Below are 23,083 nucleotides of genomic sequence, written 5' to 3'. Positions count from 1 at the left end.
TTCACAAAGGTACCAGTGGATATAGGTAGGTCACTGTTTGCGGATGATGGGGCCTTGTGGAAAAGAGGCAGGAACATAGAGCATATAATCAGGAACCTACAAGAAGCAATTGATGAAGTGGTGGAGTGGGGTTATGATTGGGGATGTAGATTTTCAGTAGAAAAAACTCAAACCGTATTTTTTACCAGGAAAAGAATTGCGGTAGGGAAGAAGTTAAGGATGTATGGGATTGAATTAGAAAGGGTTGGATCATCTAAATTTCTGGGAGTTATATTTGATTCACGATTAACATGGGCAGACCATATCAGGAAAGTTGAGGAGAAATGTAAAAAAGTAATAAATGTGATGAGATATTTGACTGGTAGGGAATGGGGAGAAAGTTGTTCAGCGTTGAAGAGAATGTATGTGGCTTTAGTGAGATCTGTATTGGACTATGGAAATATAGCATATGGATCAGCAGCTAGGTCTCTTATAAGGAAACTGGATGTGATTCAGGCTCAGGCTTTGAGAGTGTGCAGTGGGGCTTTTAAAATGTCACCAGTGTCAGCCCTACAGGTAGAAATGAGAATAATGCCTTTGGAACTAAGAAGGATGCAACTGATGGCAAATTACTGGGCTAACTTGCAGGGGCACAATGATTCTCACCCTACTAAAGGAGTGTTGCAGGAGTGCTGGGAAAATGGGAGGTTTCAGAGGGATACCTTTAGTCGGGTAGGGAATGATATCGCAAAAGAATGTGGAGTGTTTGATCTGAGGATAAGTCCTTCAGTAGTTTATCCGGTTGTAGCTCCATGGAAGCTTGTATGGCCTGACATAGACTGGCATTTGTTAGAGGTAAGAAGGAAAGGAAGATATAAAACAGATTTGGTAAATGCATTTAACTGTCACGTGATGGAAAAGTATAGTGATTATACTCACATTTATACGGATGGTGCAAAGGAACCTGAAACAGGAGTGACAGGGTTTGGGGTGGTTATACCAGCAAAAGAAATTGGAATCAGCAGCAGAACATCTGAAAAGTTAGGGGTGTTTACAGTGGAGATGCTGGCAGTGTTGGTTGCGTTGCAATGGGTGCAGAAAGCCAGACAAGCCAAAGCATTGATATGTTCAGATTCATCCTCAGTTCTAGCAAGTTTAAGGTCTTTTCACACAAACAGTCGGCAAGATGTACTTTAGGAAGTCCTTCAGTTAGTTGCAAGAATTGCAAATCAGGGAGGTCAGGTAAAATTTCTATGGGTTCCAACTCATGTAGGGGTGAAGGGGAATGAGAGGGTGGATGAGTTGGCAAAGAGGGCGTTAAAGAAAGAAAACATAAATGCACATTAGTATCAGTAAAGCAGAGGTTAAGTGTGTAATCTGGGAAAAAATCAACCGAATGTGGCAAGAAAGATGGGACAGGGAGGAGAAAGCGAGGCATTTATATCAAATACAAAAGAGTGTTGCAGGTACTAGGGTAGGTAGTGGATACAGAAGAGAGGAAACGGTGTGGCCTAGGTTAAGGCTGGGACACTGTGCATTAAACAAAACATTGAAAATGATAGGGAAACACCGGACAGGATTGTGTGAGGAATGTCAGGAAGAGGAGTCAGTAGAACATGTAGTTCTGAGTTGCAGGAAGTATGGGATACAGAGAGAGATGATGAGAATTAAACTAAGGGAACTGGAGGTACAGGAATTCACATTAAAAGGGTTGCTGGGCATGGGTGAGATGGGTGAGAGGGCACAGGTTAGGGTATTTTTAGCTTAAGGGGTACAGGGTTTTTTTTTATAGGATATGACGGATAAACAAGAATAGGTTACTAGGATAGCCAAAGATGGGAGGATAAAGTATAGGTTCGGGTGTGTGTGTGTGTGTGTGTGTGTGTGTGTGTGTGTGTGTGTGTGTGTGTGTAATGTATGTCTATTGCACACTACAGAGCAGAAGGTGAGAAGGTGGCGGTAATGCACCATTAAGCTGGGTACCAACCGCCGTATAAAACAAGACACAGACAGACAGACAAAAGGTTCAGTTGTTGTTCAAACTAAACAACAATGGGAATGAAATGTGATCTAAATAACTTTTGTTTAGATTGAGGACACGCAGTCCTCTTTTATTGTCATTTAGTAATGCATGCATTAAGAAATGATACAACATTCCTCCGGGTGATATCACAAAAACCCAGGACAGACCAAGACTGAAAAACTAACAAAACCACATAATTATAACATATAGTTACAACAGTGCAACAATACCATAACTTGATGAAGAACAGTCCATGGCACAGTAAAAAAAAAGTTCAAAGTTTCTCGGAAGTCCCACATCTCAGGCAGATGGGAGAAAGAAGAAAACTCTCCTTGCCATGCCAGACCACAGTCCGACTCTGAGTCACCCGAAAACTTCAAGCTCTGATCAGCCCTCCGACACCGAGTACCGAGCACCATCTCTATCTGAATGTTTTGACCTCAGCCTCGGTCGCCAGCAGCAGGCAAAGCTGGGGATTTTGGGGCTTACCCTCCGGAGAATCTCGATTACACAGTAACAACAGCAGCGAACCAGGCATTTCAGAAATTTCTCCAGATGTTCCTCTGCTTCTCACGTCTGTCTTCATTAAATCAGAATTGTCCATGGCCTCTATTTAACAGATACGATATAATTTCACCGGAGAGCTGCGCATGCTGCATCGCGCTGCCATCTTCTCCTCCCACCTAGGACTTTGACCATGGAATGATTGTTGGTACCGGATGTGGTGGTTTGAATATCTCAAGAACTTCTGATCTCCTGGGATTTTCACGCACAACAGTCTCCAGAGTCTACAGAGAATTGACTGAGAAACAAAAAACATCCAGTGAGTGACAGTTCCATGAGCAAAAACACCTTGTTAATGAGAGAGATCAAAGGAGAATGGTCAGACTGGTTCAGGCTGACAGGACAGTGACAGTGTTTGAATTTATCTGGGATAATTGATCCATGCCAACCTGTTATTACAAAGCCTTTCTTTTGAATTTCTTTTGAAATATTTATGAGGGAAAGAGATTGTTGTCTCGGCTGGCACCGGGTAGAAGCCAGGCTGTTGTGTGCCATTGCTCACTGTGCTTCTGTTTGCACTGCAGGATCTTCGTGCTGGTGCTGGTGGTGCTGTCCATCCTGTGGATTCCTCTGGTGCAAATCAGCCAGGGTGGCCAGCTCTTCATGTACATCCAATCCATCAGCTCAAACCTGCAGCCACCGGTGGCAGTGATCTTCATGGCTGGCTGCTTCTGGAGACGGACCAATGAGATGGTGAGTGCTTTACATTTCACAGATAATATTAAATGTCTCTTGGGAAGATGGGGAGAACTGGAGCAGAATCATGGCTACACTCACTCTGTAGACAGCAGTGGGAGCACTGGGAGCCGTCCAGCCCAACTTCTCCATCTGGGAAGACAGTAACCAGAAAGCTGCACACATAAAAGTTGCTGGTGAACGCAGCAGGCCAGGCAGCATCTCCAGGAAGAGGTACAGTCGACGATTCGGGCCGAGACCCTTCGTCAGGACTAACTGAAAGAAGAGCTACCAAGAGATTTGAGAGGGGGAGGGGGAAATCCGAAATGATAGGAGAAGACAGGAGGGGGAGGGATGGAGCCAAGAGCTGGACAGTTGATTGGAAAAAAGGGATATGAGAGGATCATGAGACAGGAGGCCTAGGGAGAAAGAAAAGGGGGAGGGGGGAAAACCAGAGGTGGGCAAGGGGTATAGTCAGAGGGACAGAGGGAGAAAAAAGAGGGAGAGAAAAAGAATGTGTGTATATAAATAAATAACTGATGGGGTATGAAGGGGAGGGGGAGGTGGGGCATTAGCGGAAGTTTGAGAAGTCAACGTTTGTGCCATCAGGTTGGAGGCTACCCAGATGGAATATAAGGTGTTGTTCCTCCAACCTGAGTGTGGCTTCATCTTTACAGTAAGGGAGGCCGTGGATAGACATATCAGAATGGGAATGGGATGTGGAATTAAAATGTGTGGCTACTGGGAGATCCTGCTTTCTCTGGCGGACAGAGCGTAGGTGTTCAGCGAAACGATCTCCCAGTCTGCGTCGGGTCTCGCCAATATATAGAAGGCCACATCAGGAGCACCGGGTGCAGTATATCACCCCAGCCGACTCACAGGTGAAGTGTTGCCTCACCTGGAAGGACTGTCTGGGGCCCTGAATGGTAGTGAGGGAGGAAGTGTAAGGGCATGTATAGCACTTGTTCTGCTTACAAGGATAAGTGCCAGGAGGGAGGTCGATGGGGAGGGATAGGGGGGAATGGACAAGGGAGTCGCGTAGGGAGCGATCCCTGCGGAAAGCAGAGAGAATGGGGAAGGGAAAGATGTGCTTGGTGGTGGGATCCCGAAGGAGGTGGCAGAAGTTATGGAGAATAATATGTTGGACCCGGATGCTGGTGAGGTGGTAGGTGAGGACAAGGGGAACCCTACTCCTAGTGGGGTGACAGGAGGATGGAGTGAGAGCAGATGTGCATGAAATTTGAGAGCAAAGTTGATGGTGGAGGAAGGGAAGCCCCTTTCTTTAAAAAAGGAGGACATCTCCTTCATCCTGGAATGAAAAGCCTCATCCTACAAGCAGATGCGGCGGAGACAGAGGAATTGAGAGAAGGGGATGGCATTTTTGTAAGAGACAGGGTGGGAAGAGGAATAGTCCAGATAGCTATGAGAGTTAGTAGGTTTATAGTAGACATCAGTAGATAAGCTGTCTCCAGAGATAGAGACAGAGAGATCTAGAAAGGGGAGGGAGGTGTCGGAAATGGACCAGGTAAACTTGAGGGCAGGGTGAAAGTTGGAGGCAAAGTTAATGAAGTCAATGAGCTCAGCATGCGTGCAGGAAGCAGCGCCAATGCAGTCGTCGATGTAGTGAAGGAAAGGTGGGGGATAGATACTAGAATAGGCACGGAACATAGATTGTTCCACAAACCCAACAAAAAGGCAGGCATAGCTAGGACCCATACGGGTGCCCATAGCTACACCTTTAGTTTGGAGGAAGTGGGAGGAGCCAAAGGAGAAATTATTAAGAGTAAGGACTAATTCCGCTAGACAGAGCAGAGTGGTGGTAGAGGGGAACTGGTTAGGTCTGGAATCCAAAAAGAAGCGTAGAGCTTTGAGACCTTCCTGATGGGGGATGGAAGTATATAAGGACTGGACATCCATGGTGAAAATAAAGCGGTGGGGGCCAGGGAACTTAAAATCATCGAAAAGTTTAAGAGCGTGAGAAGTGTCATCAACATAGGTAGGAAGGAATTGAACAAGGGGTGATAAAACAGTGTCGAGGTATGCAGAAATGAGTTCGGTGGGACAGGAACAAACTGAGACTATAGGTCTACCAGGACAGGCAGGTTTGTGGATCTTGGGTAGGAGGTAGAAACGGGAAATGCGGGGTGTGGGAACTATAAGGTTGGTAGCAGTGGATGGGAGATCCCCTGAGCAGATAAAGTCAGTGATGGTGTGGGAGACAATGGCCTGGTGCTCCTTAGTGGGGGTCAGGATCGAGGGGTAAATAAGAGGAGGTATCCGTGTGTTGTCGCCGTGCTTCGGCAAGGTAGAGGTCAGTACGCCAGACTACAACAGCACCCCCCTTATCAGCGGGTTTAATAATAAGGTTAGGATTAGTGCAGAGGGAGTGGAGAGCAGAGCGTTCCGAAGGAGTGAGGTTGGAATGGGAACAAGTTTCGGTGAAGTCGAGACGGTTGATGACCCGTCGACAGTTAACAATGAAGAGATCCAGAGCAGGCAGAAGACCAAAGCGGGGTGTCCATGAAGAGGAGGAGGGTTGAGGACGGAAGAAGGGGTCATCGGTGGGGGTGGGAGAGTCCTTGCCGAAGAAGTAGGCTCGAAGACGGAGCCAGCGGAAGAGTTCAGCGTCATAGCGAACGTGGAGCTTGCTGAGGTGTGGGCGAAGGGGGACAAAGGTGAGGCCCTTACTGAGGACAGAGCGTTCTGCCTCAGAGAGTTGAAGGTCAGGGGGAATGGTAAAGACCCAGCACAGATGAGAGCTGGGATCAGTGGGGGGAGGGGGAGGGATGCTGGTGGTGTCAGTGGAGAGGGGAGGGTTGGAATGAGAGGAAGAAGGAGCCTCTGAGGGCCCAGGAGTAGATGATGGAATGTGAGGGAACCAGAAACCAGAACCTGAAAGCTGGATGTGTTTTATTTGTTCACACAACAGGCTTCATGCAGCCTGGTAATCACTTTCCAGCAAGCAAAACTGTTCAGATTGTGGGACATTACTTCTGATATACATGCCAGGTATTGGCAGTGCCACTTATACTGGTAACCCTTCCACCTCCTTCCATCACCTGGCTGAGCTTGTTCTAACATGGAACACTTTCTTTAACTTTACCCACTTCATCAAATCACAGATATATCTCTGGGAACTCACATGGGCCTGTGTTTTGCTTGTTTCTTTCTAGGATATGTGCAATATCCTTGTTTCAAAAATGGATAAACCCCCTCTCTTATCTGGTACACTGATTATTATATTGCAACACCTTCATGCTCTCATACAGAATTTCAATTTGCAATTATCTTTGCTGCCTGTTTCTATCCTGCTCTCACTGTCATGTGGCAACACACACAAAATGCTGCAAAAACTCTGCAGGCCAGGCATCATCAATGGAAAAGAGTAAGTAATTAACGTTTTGGGCTGAGACCCTTCATCAGGACAGTTCTGATGAAGGGTCTTGGCCCAAAATGTCAACTCTTTACTCTTTTCCACTGATGATGCGTGGCTTGCTAAGTTCTTTCAGCATTTTGTGTATGTTGCTTGGATGTCCAGCCCCTGCAGATTTTCTCGTGTTTGGGCTCACTGTCATGTAGTCTCTTCCTTCCTTGATGTCTCCATCATAATTTCAGGAGGTAGAGATTAGTACAAGACTTCCACAGGCACCTTGACCAAGCTTCTTCTAAGCTCCATTCATTAACCCATTTCTTACACTCCTACTGTTTATTATGATGATGAGATCGGTGTATCTGAGATGCCCCTCACACCATAGAACAAGGCCTGATTAGGGACAGTCAATACGGCTCTCTGTGGGTATGTTATGTATAACCAATCTTATACTGGTCATAAACATCATGAAAAAAGCGGATCAGCTTAGAGAGTGGATCAGTACTTGGAACTATAATGTTGTGGCCATTACAGAGACTTGGATGGCTCAGGGTAGGAATGGTTACTTAGAGTGCCAGGCTTTAGGTGTTTTAGAATAGGACAGGGAGGGAGGCAAAAGAGGTGGGGGCATGGCACTGTTGATCAGAGATAGTGTCATGGGCGAAGAAAAGGAGGAAATCATGGAGGGATTGTCTACTGAGTCTCTGTGGATGGAATTTAGAAACAGGAAGGGGTCAATAACTCTACTGGTTGTTTCTTATAGACCACCCAATAGTAACAGGGACATTGAGGAACAGATAGGGAGACAGATTCTGGAAAGGTGTAATAAATTCAGGGTCGTGGTGGTGGGAGATTTTAATTTCCCAAATATTGATTGGCGTTTCCCTAGAGTGAGGGGTTTAGATGGGGTGGAGTTTGTTAGGTGTGTTCAGGAAGGTTTCCTGACACAATATGTAGATAAGCCTACAAGAGGAGAGGCTGTACTTGATCTGGTATTGGGAAATGAACCTGCTCAGGTGTTAGGTCTCTCAGTGGGAGAGCATTTTGGAGATAGTGATCACAATTCTATCTCCATTACCATAGGATTGGAGAGGGATAGGAACCGACAAGTTAGGAAAACGTTTAATTGGAGTAAGGGGAAATATGAAGCTATGAGGCAGGAACTTGGAAGTATAAATTGGGAATGGGTGTTCTCAGTGAAATGTATGGAAGAAATGTGGCAAATGTTCAGGGGATATTGTCATGGCGTTCTGCAAAGGTACATTCCAATGAGACAGGGAAAGGATGGTAGGGTATAGGAACTGTGGTGTACAAAGGCTGTTGAAAATCTAGTCAAGAAGAAAAGAAAAGCTTACAAAAGGTTCAAAAAACTAGGTAATGATAGAGATCTAGAAGATTATAAGGTTAGTAGGAAGGAGCTTAAGAATGAAATTAAGAGAGCCAGAAGGGGCCATGAGAAGGCCTTGGCGAGCAGGATTAAGGAAAACCCCAAGGCATTCTACAAGTATGTGAAGAGCAAGAGGGTAAGACATGAGAGAATAGGACCAATCAAGTGTGACAGTGGAAAAGTGTGTATGGAATCGGAGGAGATAGTAGAGATACTTAATGAATACTTTACTTTAGTATTCACTAAAGAAAAGGATCTTGTCGATTGTAGGGATGACTTTTAGTGGATTGAAAAGCTCAAGCATATAGACATTAAGAAAGAGGACGTGCTGGCTCTTTTGGAAAGCATCAAGTTGGACGAGTCTCCGGGACTGGATGAGATGTAACCCAGGCTACTGTACTGAGCCTCTGATGATGATCTTTGCATCATCAATGGGGACAGGAGAAGTTCCGGAGGATTGGAGGGTTGCGGATGTTGTTTCCTTAGTCAAGAAAGGGAGTAGAGATAGCCCAGGAAATTATAGACCAGTGAGACTTACTTCAGTGGTTGGTAAGTTGATGGAAAAGATCCTGAGAGGCAGAACTTATGAATATTTGGAGAGGCATAATATGATTAGGAATGGTCAGCATGGCGTTGTCAAAGGTAGGTTGTGCCTTACGAGCCAGATTGAATTTTATGAGGATGTGACAAAACACATTGATCAAGGTAGAGCAGTAGATGTAGTGTATATCAAGTCAAGTGACTTTCTATTGTCATTTCCACCATAATTGCTGGTACATTACACAGTAAAAATGAGACGACGTTTTTCAGGACCATGGTGCTACATGAACAATACAAAAACGACACTGAACTACGTAAAATAACACAAAACTACACTAGACTACAGACCTACCCAGGACTGCATAAAGTGGATTTCAGCAAGGCATTTGATAAGGCACCCCATGCCTTATTGAGAAAGTAAGGAGGTATGGGATCCAAGGGGACCTTTCTTTGTGGATCCAAAACTGGCTTGCCCACAGAAGGCAAAGTGTGGTTGTAGATGGGTCATTTTCTGCATGGAGGTCGGTGACCAGTGGTGTGCCTCAGGGATCTGTTCTGGGACCCCTTCTCTTCGTTATTTTTATAAATGGCCTGGATGAGGAAGTGGAGGGATAGGTTAGTAAATTTGCTGATGACACAAAGGTTTGGGGTGTTGTGGATAGTGTGGAGGGCTGTCAGAGGTTACAGCGGGACATTGATAGGATGCAAAATTGGACTGAGAAGTGACAGATGGAGTTCAACCCAGATAAGTGTGAGGTGGTTCATTTTGGTAGGTCAAATATGATGGCAGAATATAGTTTTAATGGTAAGATTCTTGGCAGTGTGGAGGATCAGAGGGATCTCGGGGTCTGAGTCCATAGGACACTCAAAGCTGCTGCTCAGGTTGACTGTGTGGTTAAGAAAGCATATGGTGCATTGATCTTCAATCATGGGACTGAGTTTAAGAGCCGAGAGGTAATGTTACAGCTATATAGGACCCTGGTCAGACCCACTTGGAGCACTGTGCTCAGTTCCAGTCACCTGACTACAGGAAGGATGTGGAAACTACAGAAAAGATGCAGAAGAAATTTACAAGGATGTTGCCTGGATTGGGGAGCATGTCTTATGAGAATAGATTGAGTGAACTTGACCTTTTCTCCTAGGAGTGGCGGAGAATTAGAGATGACCTGATAGAGGTGTATAAGATGATGAGAGGCCTTGAGCGTGTGAATAGTCAGAGGCTTTGTGAAATGGCTAACAGAAGAGGGCATAGTTTTAAGGTGCTTGGAAGTAGGTATAGAGGAGATGTCAGGGGTAAGTTTTTTACTCAGAGTCGTTAGTGCGTGGAATGGGCTGCCAGAGACAGTGGTGGAGGCAGATACGATAAGGTAGTTTAAGAGACTCTTAGATAGGTACATGGAGCTTAGAAACATAGAGCGCTATGTGTAACCCTGGGTAATTTCTAAAGTAAGTACATGTTCGGCACAGCATTGTGGGCCGAAGGGCCTGTATTGTGCTGTAGGTTTTCTATGTTTCTATATTTCTATGTTTCTATGTTATAGAGTATTTCGAGGAGATTACCAGAAAGGTTGATGAAGGCAAGGCAGTGGACATGGTCTACATGGACTTTAACAAAGGCCTGCGTGGGAGCTTGATTCAGAAGGTTCAGTCACTTGGCATTGAGAATGAAATAGCAAATTGGATTCAATATTGGCTCAGTGGGAGAAGCCAGAGTGTGGCAGTAGATGGTTGCCTCTCTGACTGGAGGCCTGTGGAGTGTCACAAGGATCAGTGCTGGGTCTGTTGTTGTTTGTCATCTATAGTATTGATTTGGATGATAATGTGGTAAACTGGTTCAGCAAATTTGACACCAACATTTCGGGCATAGTGGACAGTGGGGAAGGCTCTCAAAGCTGGAAAAAACGGTAGATGGAACTTAATTCAGACAAGTGTGAGCAGTAGTGGTGTTATGCTGAAGTTTTATAAGATGTGGTTGAGACCAAAATTGGAATATTATGTACAGTCTGGTCAATAAGATATAAGATTGAAAGAGTACAGAGAAAATTTACAAGAATATTGCTGGGACTTGAGGACCTGAGTTACAGGGAAAGGTTGAATAGGCTGGGACTTTACTCCCTAGGGTGCAGGGAAATCTGATACAGATATATAAAATTATGAGGGCTTTAAACAGTGTAAACGCAAGCAAACTTTTTCCACTGAGGTTGGGTAAGACTAGAACTAGAGGTGACAGTTTAAGGGTGAAAGGTGAAATATTTCTGGGGAACCTGAGGGGGAGCTTCGTCACCCTGGGGTGGTACGAGTGTGGAACAAGCTGTAGCAGAAGTGGTGGACGCTGATTCGATTGCAATATGTCAGGCAGGTTTGCATAAGAATGTGGATGGAAGGGGTACAGGAGCAAGTTAATGAGACTATAACAGTTCAACACAGACTAGATGGGTTGACAGACCTGTTCCAGTGCTGTTGTGCTCTCTAGATTGATTATTACACAGGCTCCATGGCTCACAATGTCACTACTGAACACTGTGCTTCATTCCACAAATCCTTTTCAGCCTGCATGAGATCCATTTGGCAGATGAATACATGGCAGAGGTATTGGTGAAGGGGGCAGGGTTTCAGATTTCTGTGTCATTGGAATCTCTTCTGGACAACGTTGATCTGTACAAAAGGGACAGGTTACACCTGAGCGAGTGTCCAATATTCTTGCAGCCAAATTTGCAAGAGCTGTTGGGGTGGGTTTAAACTAGCTTGTCAGGGGGTGGGAACTAGAGTAAAAGGTCAGAGGATGGGGCAGTCAGTGTACGGGTAGCTGCATCAGAGAGACTGCAAGGGAGGATGGGGAAGTCACTGTACGGGTAGTTGGAGCATTTTGAGAGTCTGCAAGGGGAGATGGGGGGTTGGTTTATGGGTAGTTGCAGCATTTAGAGAGTCTTGAAGAGAGGATAGCAATTGATAGGGCAAAATTGTAGTCAGTAGGATGTGTTGAAGTGTATTTATTTTAATGTGAGAAGTATCGGGAACCAGAGTGATACATTTAGAGCACAGGTCAGTACATGGAAATACAATGTTGTGGCCACTACAGAGAGGCTGTCACAAGGGCAGGAGTGATTTCTGGATGTTCCAGGCTTTAGATGTTTCAAAAAGATCAGCGAGATAGAAGTGGGTGAGTGAAATTGTTAATGAGGGAGTATAACAGCCTCAGAAAGGGAGGATGTCGTGGAGGGGTTATCTTCTGAGTCAGTGTGGGTGGAAATCAGAAATCGGAAGGGAGTAATCATTCAACTGGGAGTATTCTATAGACCAACAACACCCCTCCCCACCAACAGCAACAGCAACAGACTCCGAGGACAGATCAGCAGGCAGATTTTGGAAAGGATGCAAAAATAGCAGGGTTGTTGTCACGGGTGACTTTAGCTTCCCGAACATTACCTGGCACTTCCTTAGTGTTGAAGGTTTAGAAAGAATGGAATGTGTTAGGTTTACCCAGGGAAATGTGTCTTAGGAAAATTAGAGGCCGTGGTGAATTGATTAGGGAAAACCCCGAGGTGTTGTATACATGTGTGAAGAACAGGAGAATGACTAGAGTGAGGGTGGGACTGGTGAGGGATAGCAGAGAAAACATGTGCCAAGAGTCGGAGGAGGTGGGAGAGGTCCTCAATGAACACTTTGCTTCAGTATTCACCTGCGAGAGTGATCTTCACAATTGTGCGGACAGTGTAAAACAGGCTGATATACTAGAACATGTCGATGTTATGACAGAGAAAGTGCTGGAACTTCTGAAAAACATCGGGTTAGATCAGTCCCTGGGGCCAGACAGGATTACCACAGGGTACTGTGGAAAGTGAGGGAAGAAATTGCTACATCTTTGGTGATGATCTTTGCATCCTCACTGGACACAGGAATGGTATCAAATGGTTGGCTTTTTCTTTTGTTCAAGTAAGGGAGTAGGGATAACCTGAGAATCATAGATCAGTGAGACTTACTTTTGTGGTGGGTGAATTATTGTAGAGAATTCTTAGAGACAGGACTTACAAGCATTTAGAAATGCATAGTCTGATTAGAGATTGTCAGCATGGCTTTGTGAGGGGCAGATCATGCCTCATGAGTTTGATTGAATTATTTGAAGATTTGACAAAGCACATTGATGAAGGTAGAGCAGTGGATGCAGTGTATATGGATTTTAGTAAGGTGTTTGTTAAGGTTCACCATGGTAGACTTATTCAAAAAGTCAGGAGGCATGGGATCTAGGGAAACTTGGCTGTGTGGATACAGAATTGGCTTGATGATAGAAGGCAGAGACTGATAGTAGGTGGAGCATATTCTGCCTGGAGTTTGATGACCAGTGGTGTTCCACGAAGATCTGTTCTGGGACCCAGGGTCTTTTCAATAACCTTTTCACAGAGTTGCTTGAAGTGTTCTTTTGTCTTCATAGTGTAGTTTTTGCCAAGATACTGACTCACCAGCAGTTGGACCTTCCAGATACAGGAGTATTTTTACTACAGTCAATTGAAACACCTTGACTGCACACAAGTGATCTCCTTTTAACTAATTATGTGACTTCTAAAACCAATTGGCTGCACCAGTGATGATTTGAGGATTTGATGATCAGAGGGATAAGAAGGTAGACAGAGGAGGTGGTGTGGCTCTACTGGTATAGATTAGATTAGATCTATTTTCGAGATCCGGTAAGACACTGAGCCCCATGATACACATGCGGTACCGCCATTTTAAATCAAAAGAATGGCATCAAATCAATAAAAAGATGTGACATAGGATCGGAAGATGTTGCATTCTTGTGGGTTGAGTTAATATACTGCAAGGGTAAAATGACTCTGATGGAAGTTATAAACTGGGCTTCAAACAGTAGCTGGGATGTGAACCACAAATTACAATGGGAAATAGACAAGGTGTGTCAAAAGGGCAATGTTATAATAGTCATGGGAGTTTTAACATGCAGGCAGATTGGGAAAATCAGGTTGGTAATGGATCTCAAGAGAGTGAATTTGTTCAATGCCTATGAGATGGTTTTTTAGAGCAGTTTGTCATTGACCCTACTAGGGGATCAGCTATTCTAGATTGAGTGTTTTGTAATGAATCGGTGGGAACTAGGGAGTTTAAGGTAAAGGAACCCTGAGGAGACAGGGATCACAATATAATTGAGTTCAACTTGAAATTTGTTAGGGAGAGAGGAAGGTCTGGCATAGCAATATTTCAGCGGAGTAAAGGAAATTACAGTGGTATGAGAGAGGAAAGGGTCAAAGTAAATTGTAAAACGATGCTGGCAGGGATGACAGCAGAATAGCAACAGCTTGAGTTTCTGGGAAAAATGAAGAAGGTGCAGGATAGATGTATTCCAAAAACAAAGAAATACTCAAATTGCAAAATAGTACAACCGTGGCTGACAAAGGAAGTCAAACCTAATGTAAAAGCAAAAGAGCGGCATACAACAAAATAAAAATTTGTGGGAAGACAAAGGATCAGGAAGTTTTAAAAACTTACAGAAAGCAACTAAAAGAATCATTAAGAGGGAAAAGACAAAATATGAAAGGAAGCTAGCAAACAATATCAAGGTGGGTAGTAAAAGCTTTTCCAAGTATGTAAAAAAATAAGAGAGATGAGAGCGGATAGACCACTAGAAAATTAGGCCGGAGAAATAAATATGGAGGACAAGGAGATGGCAGATGAAATAAATGAGTATTTTACATCAGTCTTCATTGTGGAAAACACTAGCAGTGTGCAAGGTGTTGGGGGATGTGCAGGAAGAGAAGTGGGTACAGTAAGAGAGAAGGAGCTCAAATAGCTGAAAGAGCTAAAGGTATGTAAATTGCTTGGACCAGATGAACTGCACCCTTGGGTTCTGAAAGAGCTGAAGGTGTGTAAATTGCTTGGACCAAATGAACTGCACCCTTGGGTTCTGAAAGAGCTGAAGGTGTGTAAATTGCTTGGACCAGATGAACTGCACCCTTGGGTTCTGAAAGAGCTAAAGGTGTGTAAATTGCTTGGACCAGATGAACTGCACCCTTGGGTTCTGAAAGAGCTAAAGGTGTGTAAATTGCTTGGACCAGATGAACTGCACCCTTGGGTTCTGAAAGAGCTGAAGGTGTGTAAATTGCTTGGACCAGATGAACTGCACCCTTGGGTTCTGAAAGAGCTGAAGGTGTGTAAATTGCTTGGACCAGATGAACTGCACCCTTGGGTTCTGAAAGAAGTAGCAGTAGAGATTGAGGAGGCATTAGTAATGATCTTTCAAGAACAATTGGACTCTGGCATTGTTCTGGAGAACCGGAAATTTGTAAATGTCATTCCACTCTTTCAGAAAAGAGGGAGATAGCAGAAAAGAAATTATAGACCAGTTAGCCTCACCTGTGTTGTTGGGAAGATGTTGGGGTCAATTGTTAAGGATGAGGTTATGGAGTACTTGAGAGACACAGGACAAGATAGGACAAAGTCAGCATGGTTTCCTGAGGGAAACTCTTGCCTGACAAACCTGTTGGAATTCTTTGAGGAGATTACAAGTAGGATAGAAAAAGGAGATGTAGTGGATGTTGTATATCTGGATTTGCAGAAGGCCTTTGACGAGATGCCACACAATAGGTTTCAATAAGTAAATTTAACGTTAGAGAAGTGTATACAATATACATCCTGAAATTATTTTTTTTCGCAAACATCTATGAAAACAGAGGAGTGCCCCAAGGAATGAATGACTGTTAAAAAGTTAATTTGCTTACCAAGTTAACAGCCCATGGTATTACAAGAAAGTTACTGGGATGATTAGAGATAAGGAAAAAGCAGTGAGTGGGAACAAAATGATCCTTTTCTTATTGGCAGCCAGTGACTAGTGGTGTTCCACAGTGATCAGTGTTGGGATCACTTCTTTTTGTGCTGTGCATCAATGATTTAGTTGATGGAATATATGGCTTTGTTGCCAAGTTTCCCGGTAATGTAAAGATTGGTGGAGGGGCAGGTAGTGTTGAGGAAATATGAATGAAATATGATTTTGGAAAATGATAGAAGAAATAAATGTGCAGACTATTTCCTAAATGGGGAGAAAATCCAAAAAACCTGAGATGCAAAGGGACTTGGGAGTCCTTGTGCAGAACACCCTAAAGGTCAACTTGCAGGCAGAGTCGGTGGTGAGGAAGGCAAATGCAACGTTAGCGTTTATTTCAAGAGTCTGGAATACAAGAGCGGGGATGTGATGCTGAAGCTTTATAAGGCACTGGTGAGGCCTCACTTAGAGTATTGTGAACAGTTTTGGGCTCCTCATCTTAGAAAGGATGTACTGGCATTGGAGAGGACTCAGAGGAGGATCACAAGGATGATTCTAGGAATTAAAGGGTCATCATACGAGGAACATTTGATGGCCCTGGACCTGTACTCGCTGGAATTTAGAAGGATTGGGGGGGAGGGGGGAATCTCATTGAAACCTTTCGAATGTTGAAAGCCCTAGACGGAGTAGATGTGGAAAGGATGGTGGGGGAGTCTAGGAGAAGAGGATACGGCCTTAGGATAGAGGGGTGTCCATGTAAAACAGAGATGCAGAAAAATTTCTTTCACCAGAGGGTAGTGAATTTGTGGAATTTGTTGTCACATGCAGCTGTGGAGGCCAGATCATTGAGTGTATTTAATGCAGAGATTGATAGGTTCTTGATTGGCCATGGCATCAAAGGTTAAGGGGAGAAGGCCGGGAAGTGGGGCTGAGGAGCAGAAAAGAGGATCAGCCATGATTGAATGCTGGAGCAGACTCGATAGGCCAAATGGCCTAATTCTGCTCCTGTGTCTTATGGTCTTATATTAAGGCATGAATACTTATGCAATCAATTATTTTGTGTTTTATATTTGAAATTAATTTAGATCACTTTGTAGCGATTTGTTTTCACTTTGACATGAAAGAGTCCTTGTCTGTTGATCAGCGTTTAAAAAAAAGCCATATTAAATCTATAGTGATTCGATGTTGTAAAACAATAACTTCTAGGGGGTGTGAATACTTTTTATAGGCACCCTTTATAGATTGATTGTATGTCTATAAAGTGATGCGAGGCACAGGAGTGTCTGTACATAAGATGACTGATAAAGTAGTGGTGGATGGAGTGTGGAGGGGTGGGTTAGTGGGTGGAGGTGTTGAGTGGTCTTACTGCTTGAGGAAAGTAACTGCTTTTGAGTCTGGTGGTCCTGGCGTCGATGCTATGTAGCCTCCTCCCTGATGGGAGTGGAGCAAGCAGTCCATAAGCAGGGTGGGTGGGATCCTTCATGATGCTACTGACCCTTTTATGGCACCTTCTGTATATCTGTCCTTGATGGAGGGAGGTTAATGACAGCCAGGGCAGCTCCACTACTCTCCTCTGCTGCAGAGAAGCACCCTGCAACTTTGTGCTGTGCACTGATGGTAAGTCCCAGATAGCCTGCAATCCATTGGTGTCAAGATGTGAGCAATAACCTGAGCCCTGGATCTCTGGTATTCAGCCATTTTAGTATTTGTGAAGTTTGAACACAATCCTGTGAACCTGTGAATATCTCTCTGACTGTTTTCTGTTTGTTTCTGTTTGTTTCTGTTTGTATACACAGGGTGCATTCTGGGGACTCCTCCTAGGGATCCTGGTGGGCTGCTTTCGAATGATTTTGGATTTTATTTACCCCGAGCCTATGTGTGGTCAACCTGATAACCGGCCGCTGATCACCAAATATGTTCACTACCTGCACTTCTCCATTCTCCTCTCTGTCTTCACACTGATCACCGTGGTAGTCGTCAGTCTTTGCACCGCACCCCCGGAGCCTGACAAGGTTAGGGACTTTGATTTATTTGCATTCATTCAAACAATGAGGGCTTCACAGACTGAGCCAGCATTCAATTGCCCATCCCTAATTTGCAGATTTTCTCTTGTTCAAGATCCAAGACTCCTGTACCTTCCTCTGGCAACAGTGAGCAAGAGGGAGAGGGAGACCGGCCAAACGCAGGCAGACAGCGCTGAACATCTGCAGAGATTTAGACACCACCTCTTAAGTTCTAGTGAATAAGATCCCTGATCATTACTGGATTGTACTCTTAACAGGATGGGCACAAATTGCGGATATGTTTAAACTGCACAATACTTTGTGATGCTGGCTGGCTCTCCTGGCAAAGGGTGGAGCCCTATTGGAAATGTTTAGTGTCTAGGCAGGGTGACTAACCGGCATAATGCACTAATGGACCAGCTAGCGTAATAATGAGATCCTCACACTCATCCATAGGAAGCCAAACTACACGTTGGAGAACCAGTCCACTGTTTCAGTGGCTGATGGAAGTTTGGGGAGGGTAATGAAGTGGGCTGCCTTGGAGAACTCCTCCAAGGATCATTGTGGCCCCATGATTAAATCCATGGTGATGTGGGGCATCGAGGGGCCAGCAGGGGCCACAGAAAGCCAGAGGGCCATTGGTTGTAGGAATTAGACGGTGCACTGAGGGCAGGTGGGGACATCAATGATCAGGATGGGCCACCAGAACTGGCGTTGCAAAATATCCAGAGTCCACTGAGCTCCCGGATGGCCTAGAGGGGCGAGTTTGACTACCGGAGCACAGCTGCCAGTAGACTGTCAAGTGTGTCGGCTGGGGTAGGCTGGATCTGGTTCTCAAGACCCCAGATGATTGGGGCAAGGATCTGGGAGGATGGGACAGTGGGCTGAGGGTCAGTCTCTGTTTCAGTGGGGTCAAACTGTAGTGACAGGGTATCTGTTTTTCTGTTCTTGGACCGGGTTGGTAGGAGATGGTGAAGTTGAATTGCTCAAAGAAGAGGGCCCTGACATGGGTCGAGCTGGTGGGTCTCTTGTATGGGTATGAGGTTCTGGTGGTCAGTCCAGGTCAGGAAGAGCTTAGTGTTTCCCATCAGCCAGTGTCTCCATTCCTCCAAGGCCCATTTAATAGAGAGTAGATCCTTGTCTCCAACTACATAATGGCATTGTGTAGGGTTGAACTTGCACGAGAAGGAGGCACAAGGGTGTGTCTTCCCATCCAGTCTTCACAGGCAGAGGATGACTCAGCACCTAAATAAATATGTCCACAAAAAGTCCAGAGGAGTTTGGATGGCAGAGAACGGCCGAGGTGGTTAAGCACCCTCTGAAGTCCTTGAGAGCGTGGTCGATGGCAGCAGACCAGGTTATCCATGCGGGAGATGAGTGAATTAGTGATTTGGCTGTGGTTTCTGATGAAATACCCAAGAAACACTGCAGCTGTTTGAGGAATTGCAGTCAGAACAATTCAGTGGTGGTGCCCGCTTTGTCTGGTTCCATGGTTATACCTTGCGGTAAAAAGACGTAACTCAGGAAGAAAATGACTGGGCTGTGGAACTGGCATTTGTCTAACTTGCAGTACAGTTGGTTCTCAAGGAGATGCTGAAGGACTGAACGGACATGACAGACATGGTCTTGGGGGGCCTTGGAGAAGATGAAGATATCGTTGAGGTAGATGAACACATACCTGTGTAGCATGTCTTGGAGAATCTTGTTAATAAAGGCTTGAGAATGGCTAGACTGTTGGAAAGCCCAAAAGGCATCATCAAGTATTTGTAGTGGCCAGTGGCTGTTATGAACGAGTCTTCTGCTCTTCCCCCTAGGGGACGCAGATCAGGTTCACACACCCCATGCATCCACTTTAGCGAAGATCTGGGCACCGCAGAGTGTTTCAAGTGTGCTACCCATAAAGGAGAGAGGGTAACGGTTTTTAGTGGTATCTTAGTTAATGCAGTCGATGCAAGGACAAAGACCCCCATCTTTCTTTTGGACAAAGAAGAGTCAACTGGGATGCGCTAATGAATCTGTGCTTTAGTGCCTCAGCAATGCAGTCATTCTGGCGCAGTCGCTTTGTCTGGGAGGTGGCAGGGTGCCAGCTTCCCTCTAACTGAAGGCACTGGCTAAATCACGATACCTCTGTGGGAGATTGGTGAGGTTGAGGTTCCCTCCATCTCCGTAAAGTTGTGGGGTCTGGTCAAATGAGGTGGTCTGGCAACTCAGCAGTGAACTGGATGACCAGGCATTGTGAGGGGTGTGAGTGGAGTGCCAGGAGTAACCCAAGATGAGAGGGGTGTTGGGAGAGTCAAGCATGAGGAATTGGATGGACCCATGGCTCTCTCCGATGCTCATGTGCACTGGCTGTGTGCACGCTCTGACTTTCTCAGACCACGAGGGATGTCCGCCAGTGGCCGTGTTGTTGAAGGTGTGAGAGATAGGTTCAGAAGGGAGTCTGAGCTGCACACAGTGTGCAATCAGGAAGTTGTCTACTGCACTGGAAGCTACTGTGTGTGTAGAGCTGATGGAGTGTGGAGAAGGACAGAGGGAGTGGGAAGGGATTTAGGGCTGGAACACCTTGCCAGATAGGAGACCACTCGTCTCTGATAGACGCCATTTTCCGGACCCAGTAGGCATTTGGTATGTTGGTGTTGCTGCTCTTGAGGGGTTGGGGGGTGTTATGAAGGGAGCTCTCCCTAGCTGCATGAGCTCTGCAGGCATCGGTGAGGAGGATCCTGCAGCCTGAAATAGTTCTGGGAATGAAACTGGGGGTCTGGCTGATGATCTGCATGGAGAACTAAAGTAATGAGGCTTTTGAGGTCGATGGACATTTCCCCGATACACAGATCACCTTTCAAGCACTCCAAGAAGCCATGACAGTAATGGGCCAGCTGCACTCTGGCACGAGGGTCCTGAAGTGCATGGTGTAATCCAGCTCAGAGCGTGAGCCTTGATTAGATTATGAGAACACTCAGTCCTCTTTTATGGTCATTTAGAAATGCATACATGCATTAAGAAATGATACAATGTTTCTCCGGAGTGATATCACAGAAAACAGGACAAACCAAAGACTAACACTGACAAAACCACATAATTATAGAACATAGAACATAGAATAGTACAGCACAGTACAGGCCCTTCGGCCCACAATGTTGTGCCAACCCTCAAACCCTGCCTCCCATATAAGCCCCCATCTTAAATTCCTCCATATACCTGTCTAGTAGTCTCTTAAACTTCACAAGTGTATCTGCCTCCACCACTGACTCAGGCAGTGCATTCCACGCACCAACCACTCTCTGAGTAAAAAAAACCTTCCTCTAATATCCCCCTTGAACTTCCCACCCCTTACCTTAAAGCCATGTCCTCTTGTATTGAGCAGTGGTGCCCTAGGGAAGAGGTGCTGGCCATCCACTCTATCTATTCCTCTTATTATCTTGTACACCTCTATCATGTCTCCTCTCATCCTCCTTCTCTCCAAGGAGTAAAGCCCTAGCTCCCTTAATCTCTGATCATAATGCATACTTTCTAAACCAGGCAGCATCCTGGTAAATCTCCTCTGTACCCTTTCCAATGCTTCCACATCCTTCCTATAGTGAGGCGACCAGAACTGGACACAGTACTCCAAGTGTGGCCTAACCAGAGTTTTATAGAGCTGCATCATTACATCGCGACTCTTAAACTCTATCCCTCGACTTATGAAAGCTAACACCCCATAAGCTTTCTTGACTACCCTATCCACCTGTGAGGCAACTTTCAGGGATCTGTGGACATGTACCCCCAGATCCCTCTGCTCCTCCACACTACCAAGTATCCTGCCATTTACTTTGTACTCTGCCTTGGAGTTTGTCCTTCCAAAATGTACCACCTCACACTTCTCTGGGTTGAACTCCATCTGCCACTTCTCAGCCCACTTCTGCATCCTATCAATGTCTCGCTGCAATCTTTGACAATCCTCTACACTATCTACAACACCACCAACGTTTGTGTCATCTTCAAACTTGCCAACCCACCCTTCTACCCCAACATCCAGGTCGTTAATAAAAATCACAAAAAGTAGAGGTCCCAGAACAGATCCTTATGGGACACCACTAGTCACAATCCTCCAATCTGAATGTACTCCCTCCACCACGACCCTCTGCCTTCTGCAGGCAAGCCAAATCTGAATCCACCTGGCCAAACTTCCCTGGATCCCATGCCTTTTAACTTTCTGAATAAGCCTACCGTGTGGAACCTTGTCAAATGCCTTACTAAAATCCATATAGATCACATCCACTGCACTACCCTCATCTATATGCCTGGTCACCTCCTCAAAGAGCTCTATCAGGCTTGTTAGACACGATCTGCCCTTCACAAAGCCATGCTGACTGTCCCTGATCAGACCATGATTCTCTAAATGTCTATAGATCCTATCTCTAAGAATCTTTTCCAACAGCTTTCCCACCACAGATGTAAGGCTCACTAGTCTATAATTACCCGGACTATCCCTACTACCATTTTTGAACAAGGGGACAACATTCGCCTCCCACCAATCCTCCGGTACCATTCCCGTGGACAACGAGAACATAAAGATCCTAGCCAGAGGCTCAGCAATCTCTTCTCTCGCCTCATGGAGCAGCCTGGGGAATATTCCGTCAGGTCCAGGGGACTTATCTGTCTTAATGTATTTTAACAACTCCAACACCTCCTCTCCCTTAATATCAGCATGCTCCAGAACATCAACCTCACTCATATTGTCCTCACCATCAAGTTCCCTCTCATTGGTGAATACTGAAGAGAAGTATTCATTGAGGACCTCGCTCACTTCCACAACCTCCAGGCACATCTTCCCACCTTTATCTCTAATTGGTCCTACCTTCACTCCTGCCATCCTTTTTTTCTTCACATAATTGAAGAATGCCTTGGGGTTTTCCTTTACCCTACTCGCCAAGGCCTTCTCATGCCCCCTTCTTGCTCTTCTCAGCCCCTTCTTAAGCTCCTTTCTTGCTTCCTTATATTCCTCAATAGACCCATCTGATCCCTGCTTCCTAAACCTCATGTATGCTGCCTTCTTCCACCTGACTAGATTTTCCACCTCACTTGTCACCCATGGTTCCTTCACCCTACCATTCTTTATCTTCCTCACCGGGACAAATTTATCCCTAACATCCCGCAAGAGATCTCTAAACATCGACCACATATCCATAGTACATTTCCCTGCAAAAACATCATCCCAATTCACACCCGCAAGTTCTAGCCCTATAGCCTCATAATTTGCCTTTCCCCAATTAAAAATCTTCCTGTCCTCTCTGATCCTATCCTTTTCCATGATAATGCTAAAGGCCAGGGAGCGGTGGTCACTGTCCCCCAGATGCTCACCCACTGAGAGATCTGTGACCTGACCCGGTTCATTACCTAGTACTAGATCTAGTATGGCATTCCCCCTGGTTGGCCTGTCCACATACTGTGACAGGAATCCATCCTGGACACACTTAACAAACTCTGCCCCATCTAAACCCCTGGAACTAATCAGGTGCCAATCAATATTAGGGAAGTTAAAGTCACCCATGATAACAACCCTGTTATTTTTGCACCTTTCCAAAATCTGCCTCCCAATCTGCTCCTCTGTATCTTTGCTGCTACCAGGGGGCCTCTAGAATACCCCCAGTAGAGTAACTGCTCCCTTCCTGTTCCTGACTTCCACCCATATTGACTCAAAAGAGGTTCCTGCTACATTACCCACCCTTTCTGTAGCTGTAATAGTATCCCTGACCAGTAATGCCACCCCTCCTCCCTTTTTCCGCCCTCTCTATCC

At 45.4% G+C, this 23,083-nt stretch overlaps 1 protein-coding gene across 6 annotated transcripts in view; it reads left to right on the top strand.

Annotated features, from left to right (window-relative positions):
- LOC134351829 (sodium/myo-inositol cotransporter 2-like) overlaps positions 1-23,083 on the top strand; it is a 73,219-nt gene that overhangs the window by 35,939 nt on the left and 14,197 nt on the right. For all 6 annotated transcript variants that reach the window (XR_010019271.1, XM_063058585.1, XM_063058586.1 and 3 more), the window contains 2 exons: positions 3,091-3,259; positions 17,101-17,316. Coding sequence is in view for 5 of the 6 variants with exons in the window: in XM_063058585.1 (XP_062914655.1) it covers positions 3,091-3,259; positions 17,101-17,316 (385 nt within the window). In the remaining variant the exon portion in view is untranslated. The remainder of the gene's footprint in view (positions 1-3,090; positions 3,260-17,100; positions 17,317-23,083) is intronic.

Source organism: Mobula hypostoma, chromosome 9 (assembly GCF_963921235.1).
Source record: "Mobula hypostoma chromosome 9, sMobHyp1.1, whole genome shotgun sequence".
In the NCBI taxonomy this organism is placed as follows: Eukaryota; Metazoa; Chordata; class Chondrichthyes; order Myliobatiformes; family Myliobatidae; genus Mobula; species Mobula hypostoma.
The sequence above is the reverse complement of the archived record's forward strand: the minus strand, read 5'-3'. Positions and strand labels throughout refer to the sequence as shown.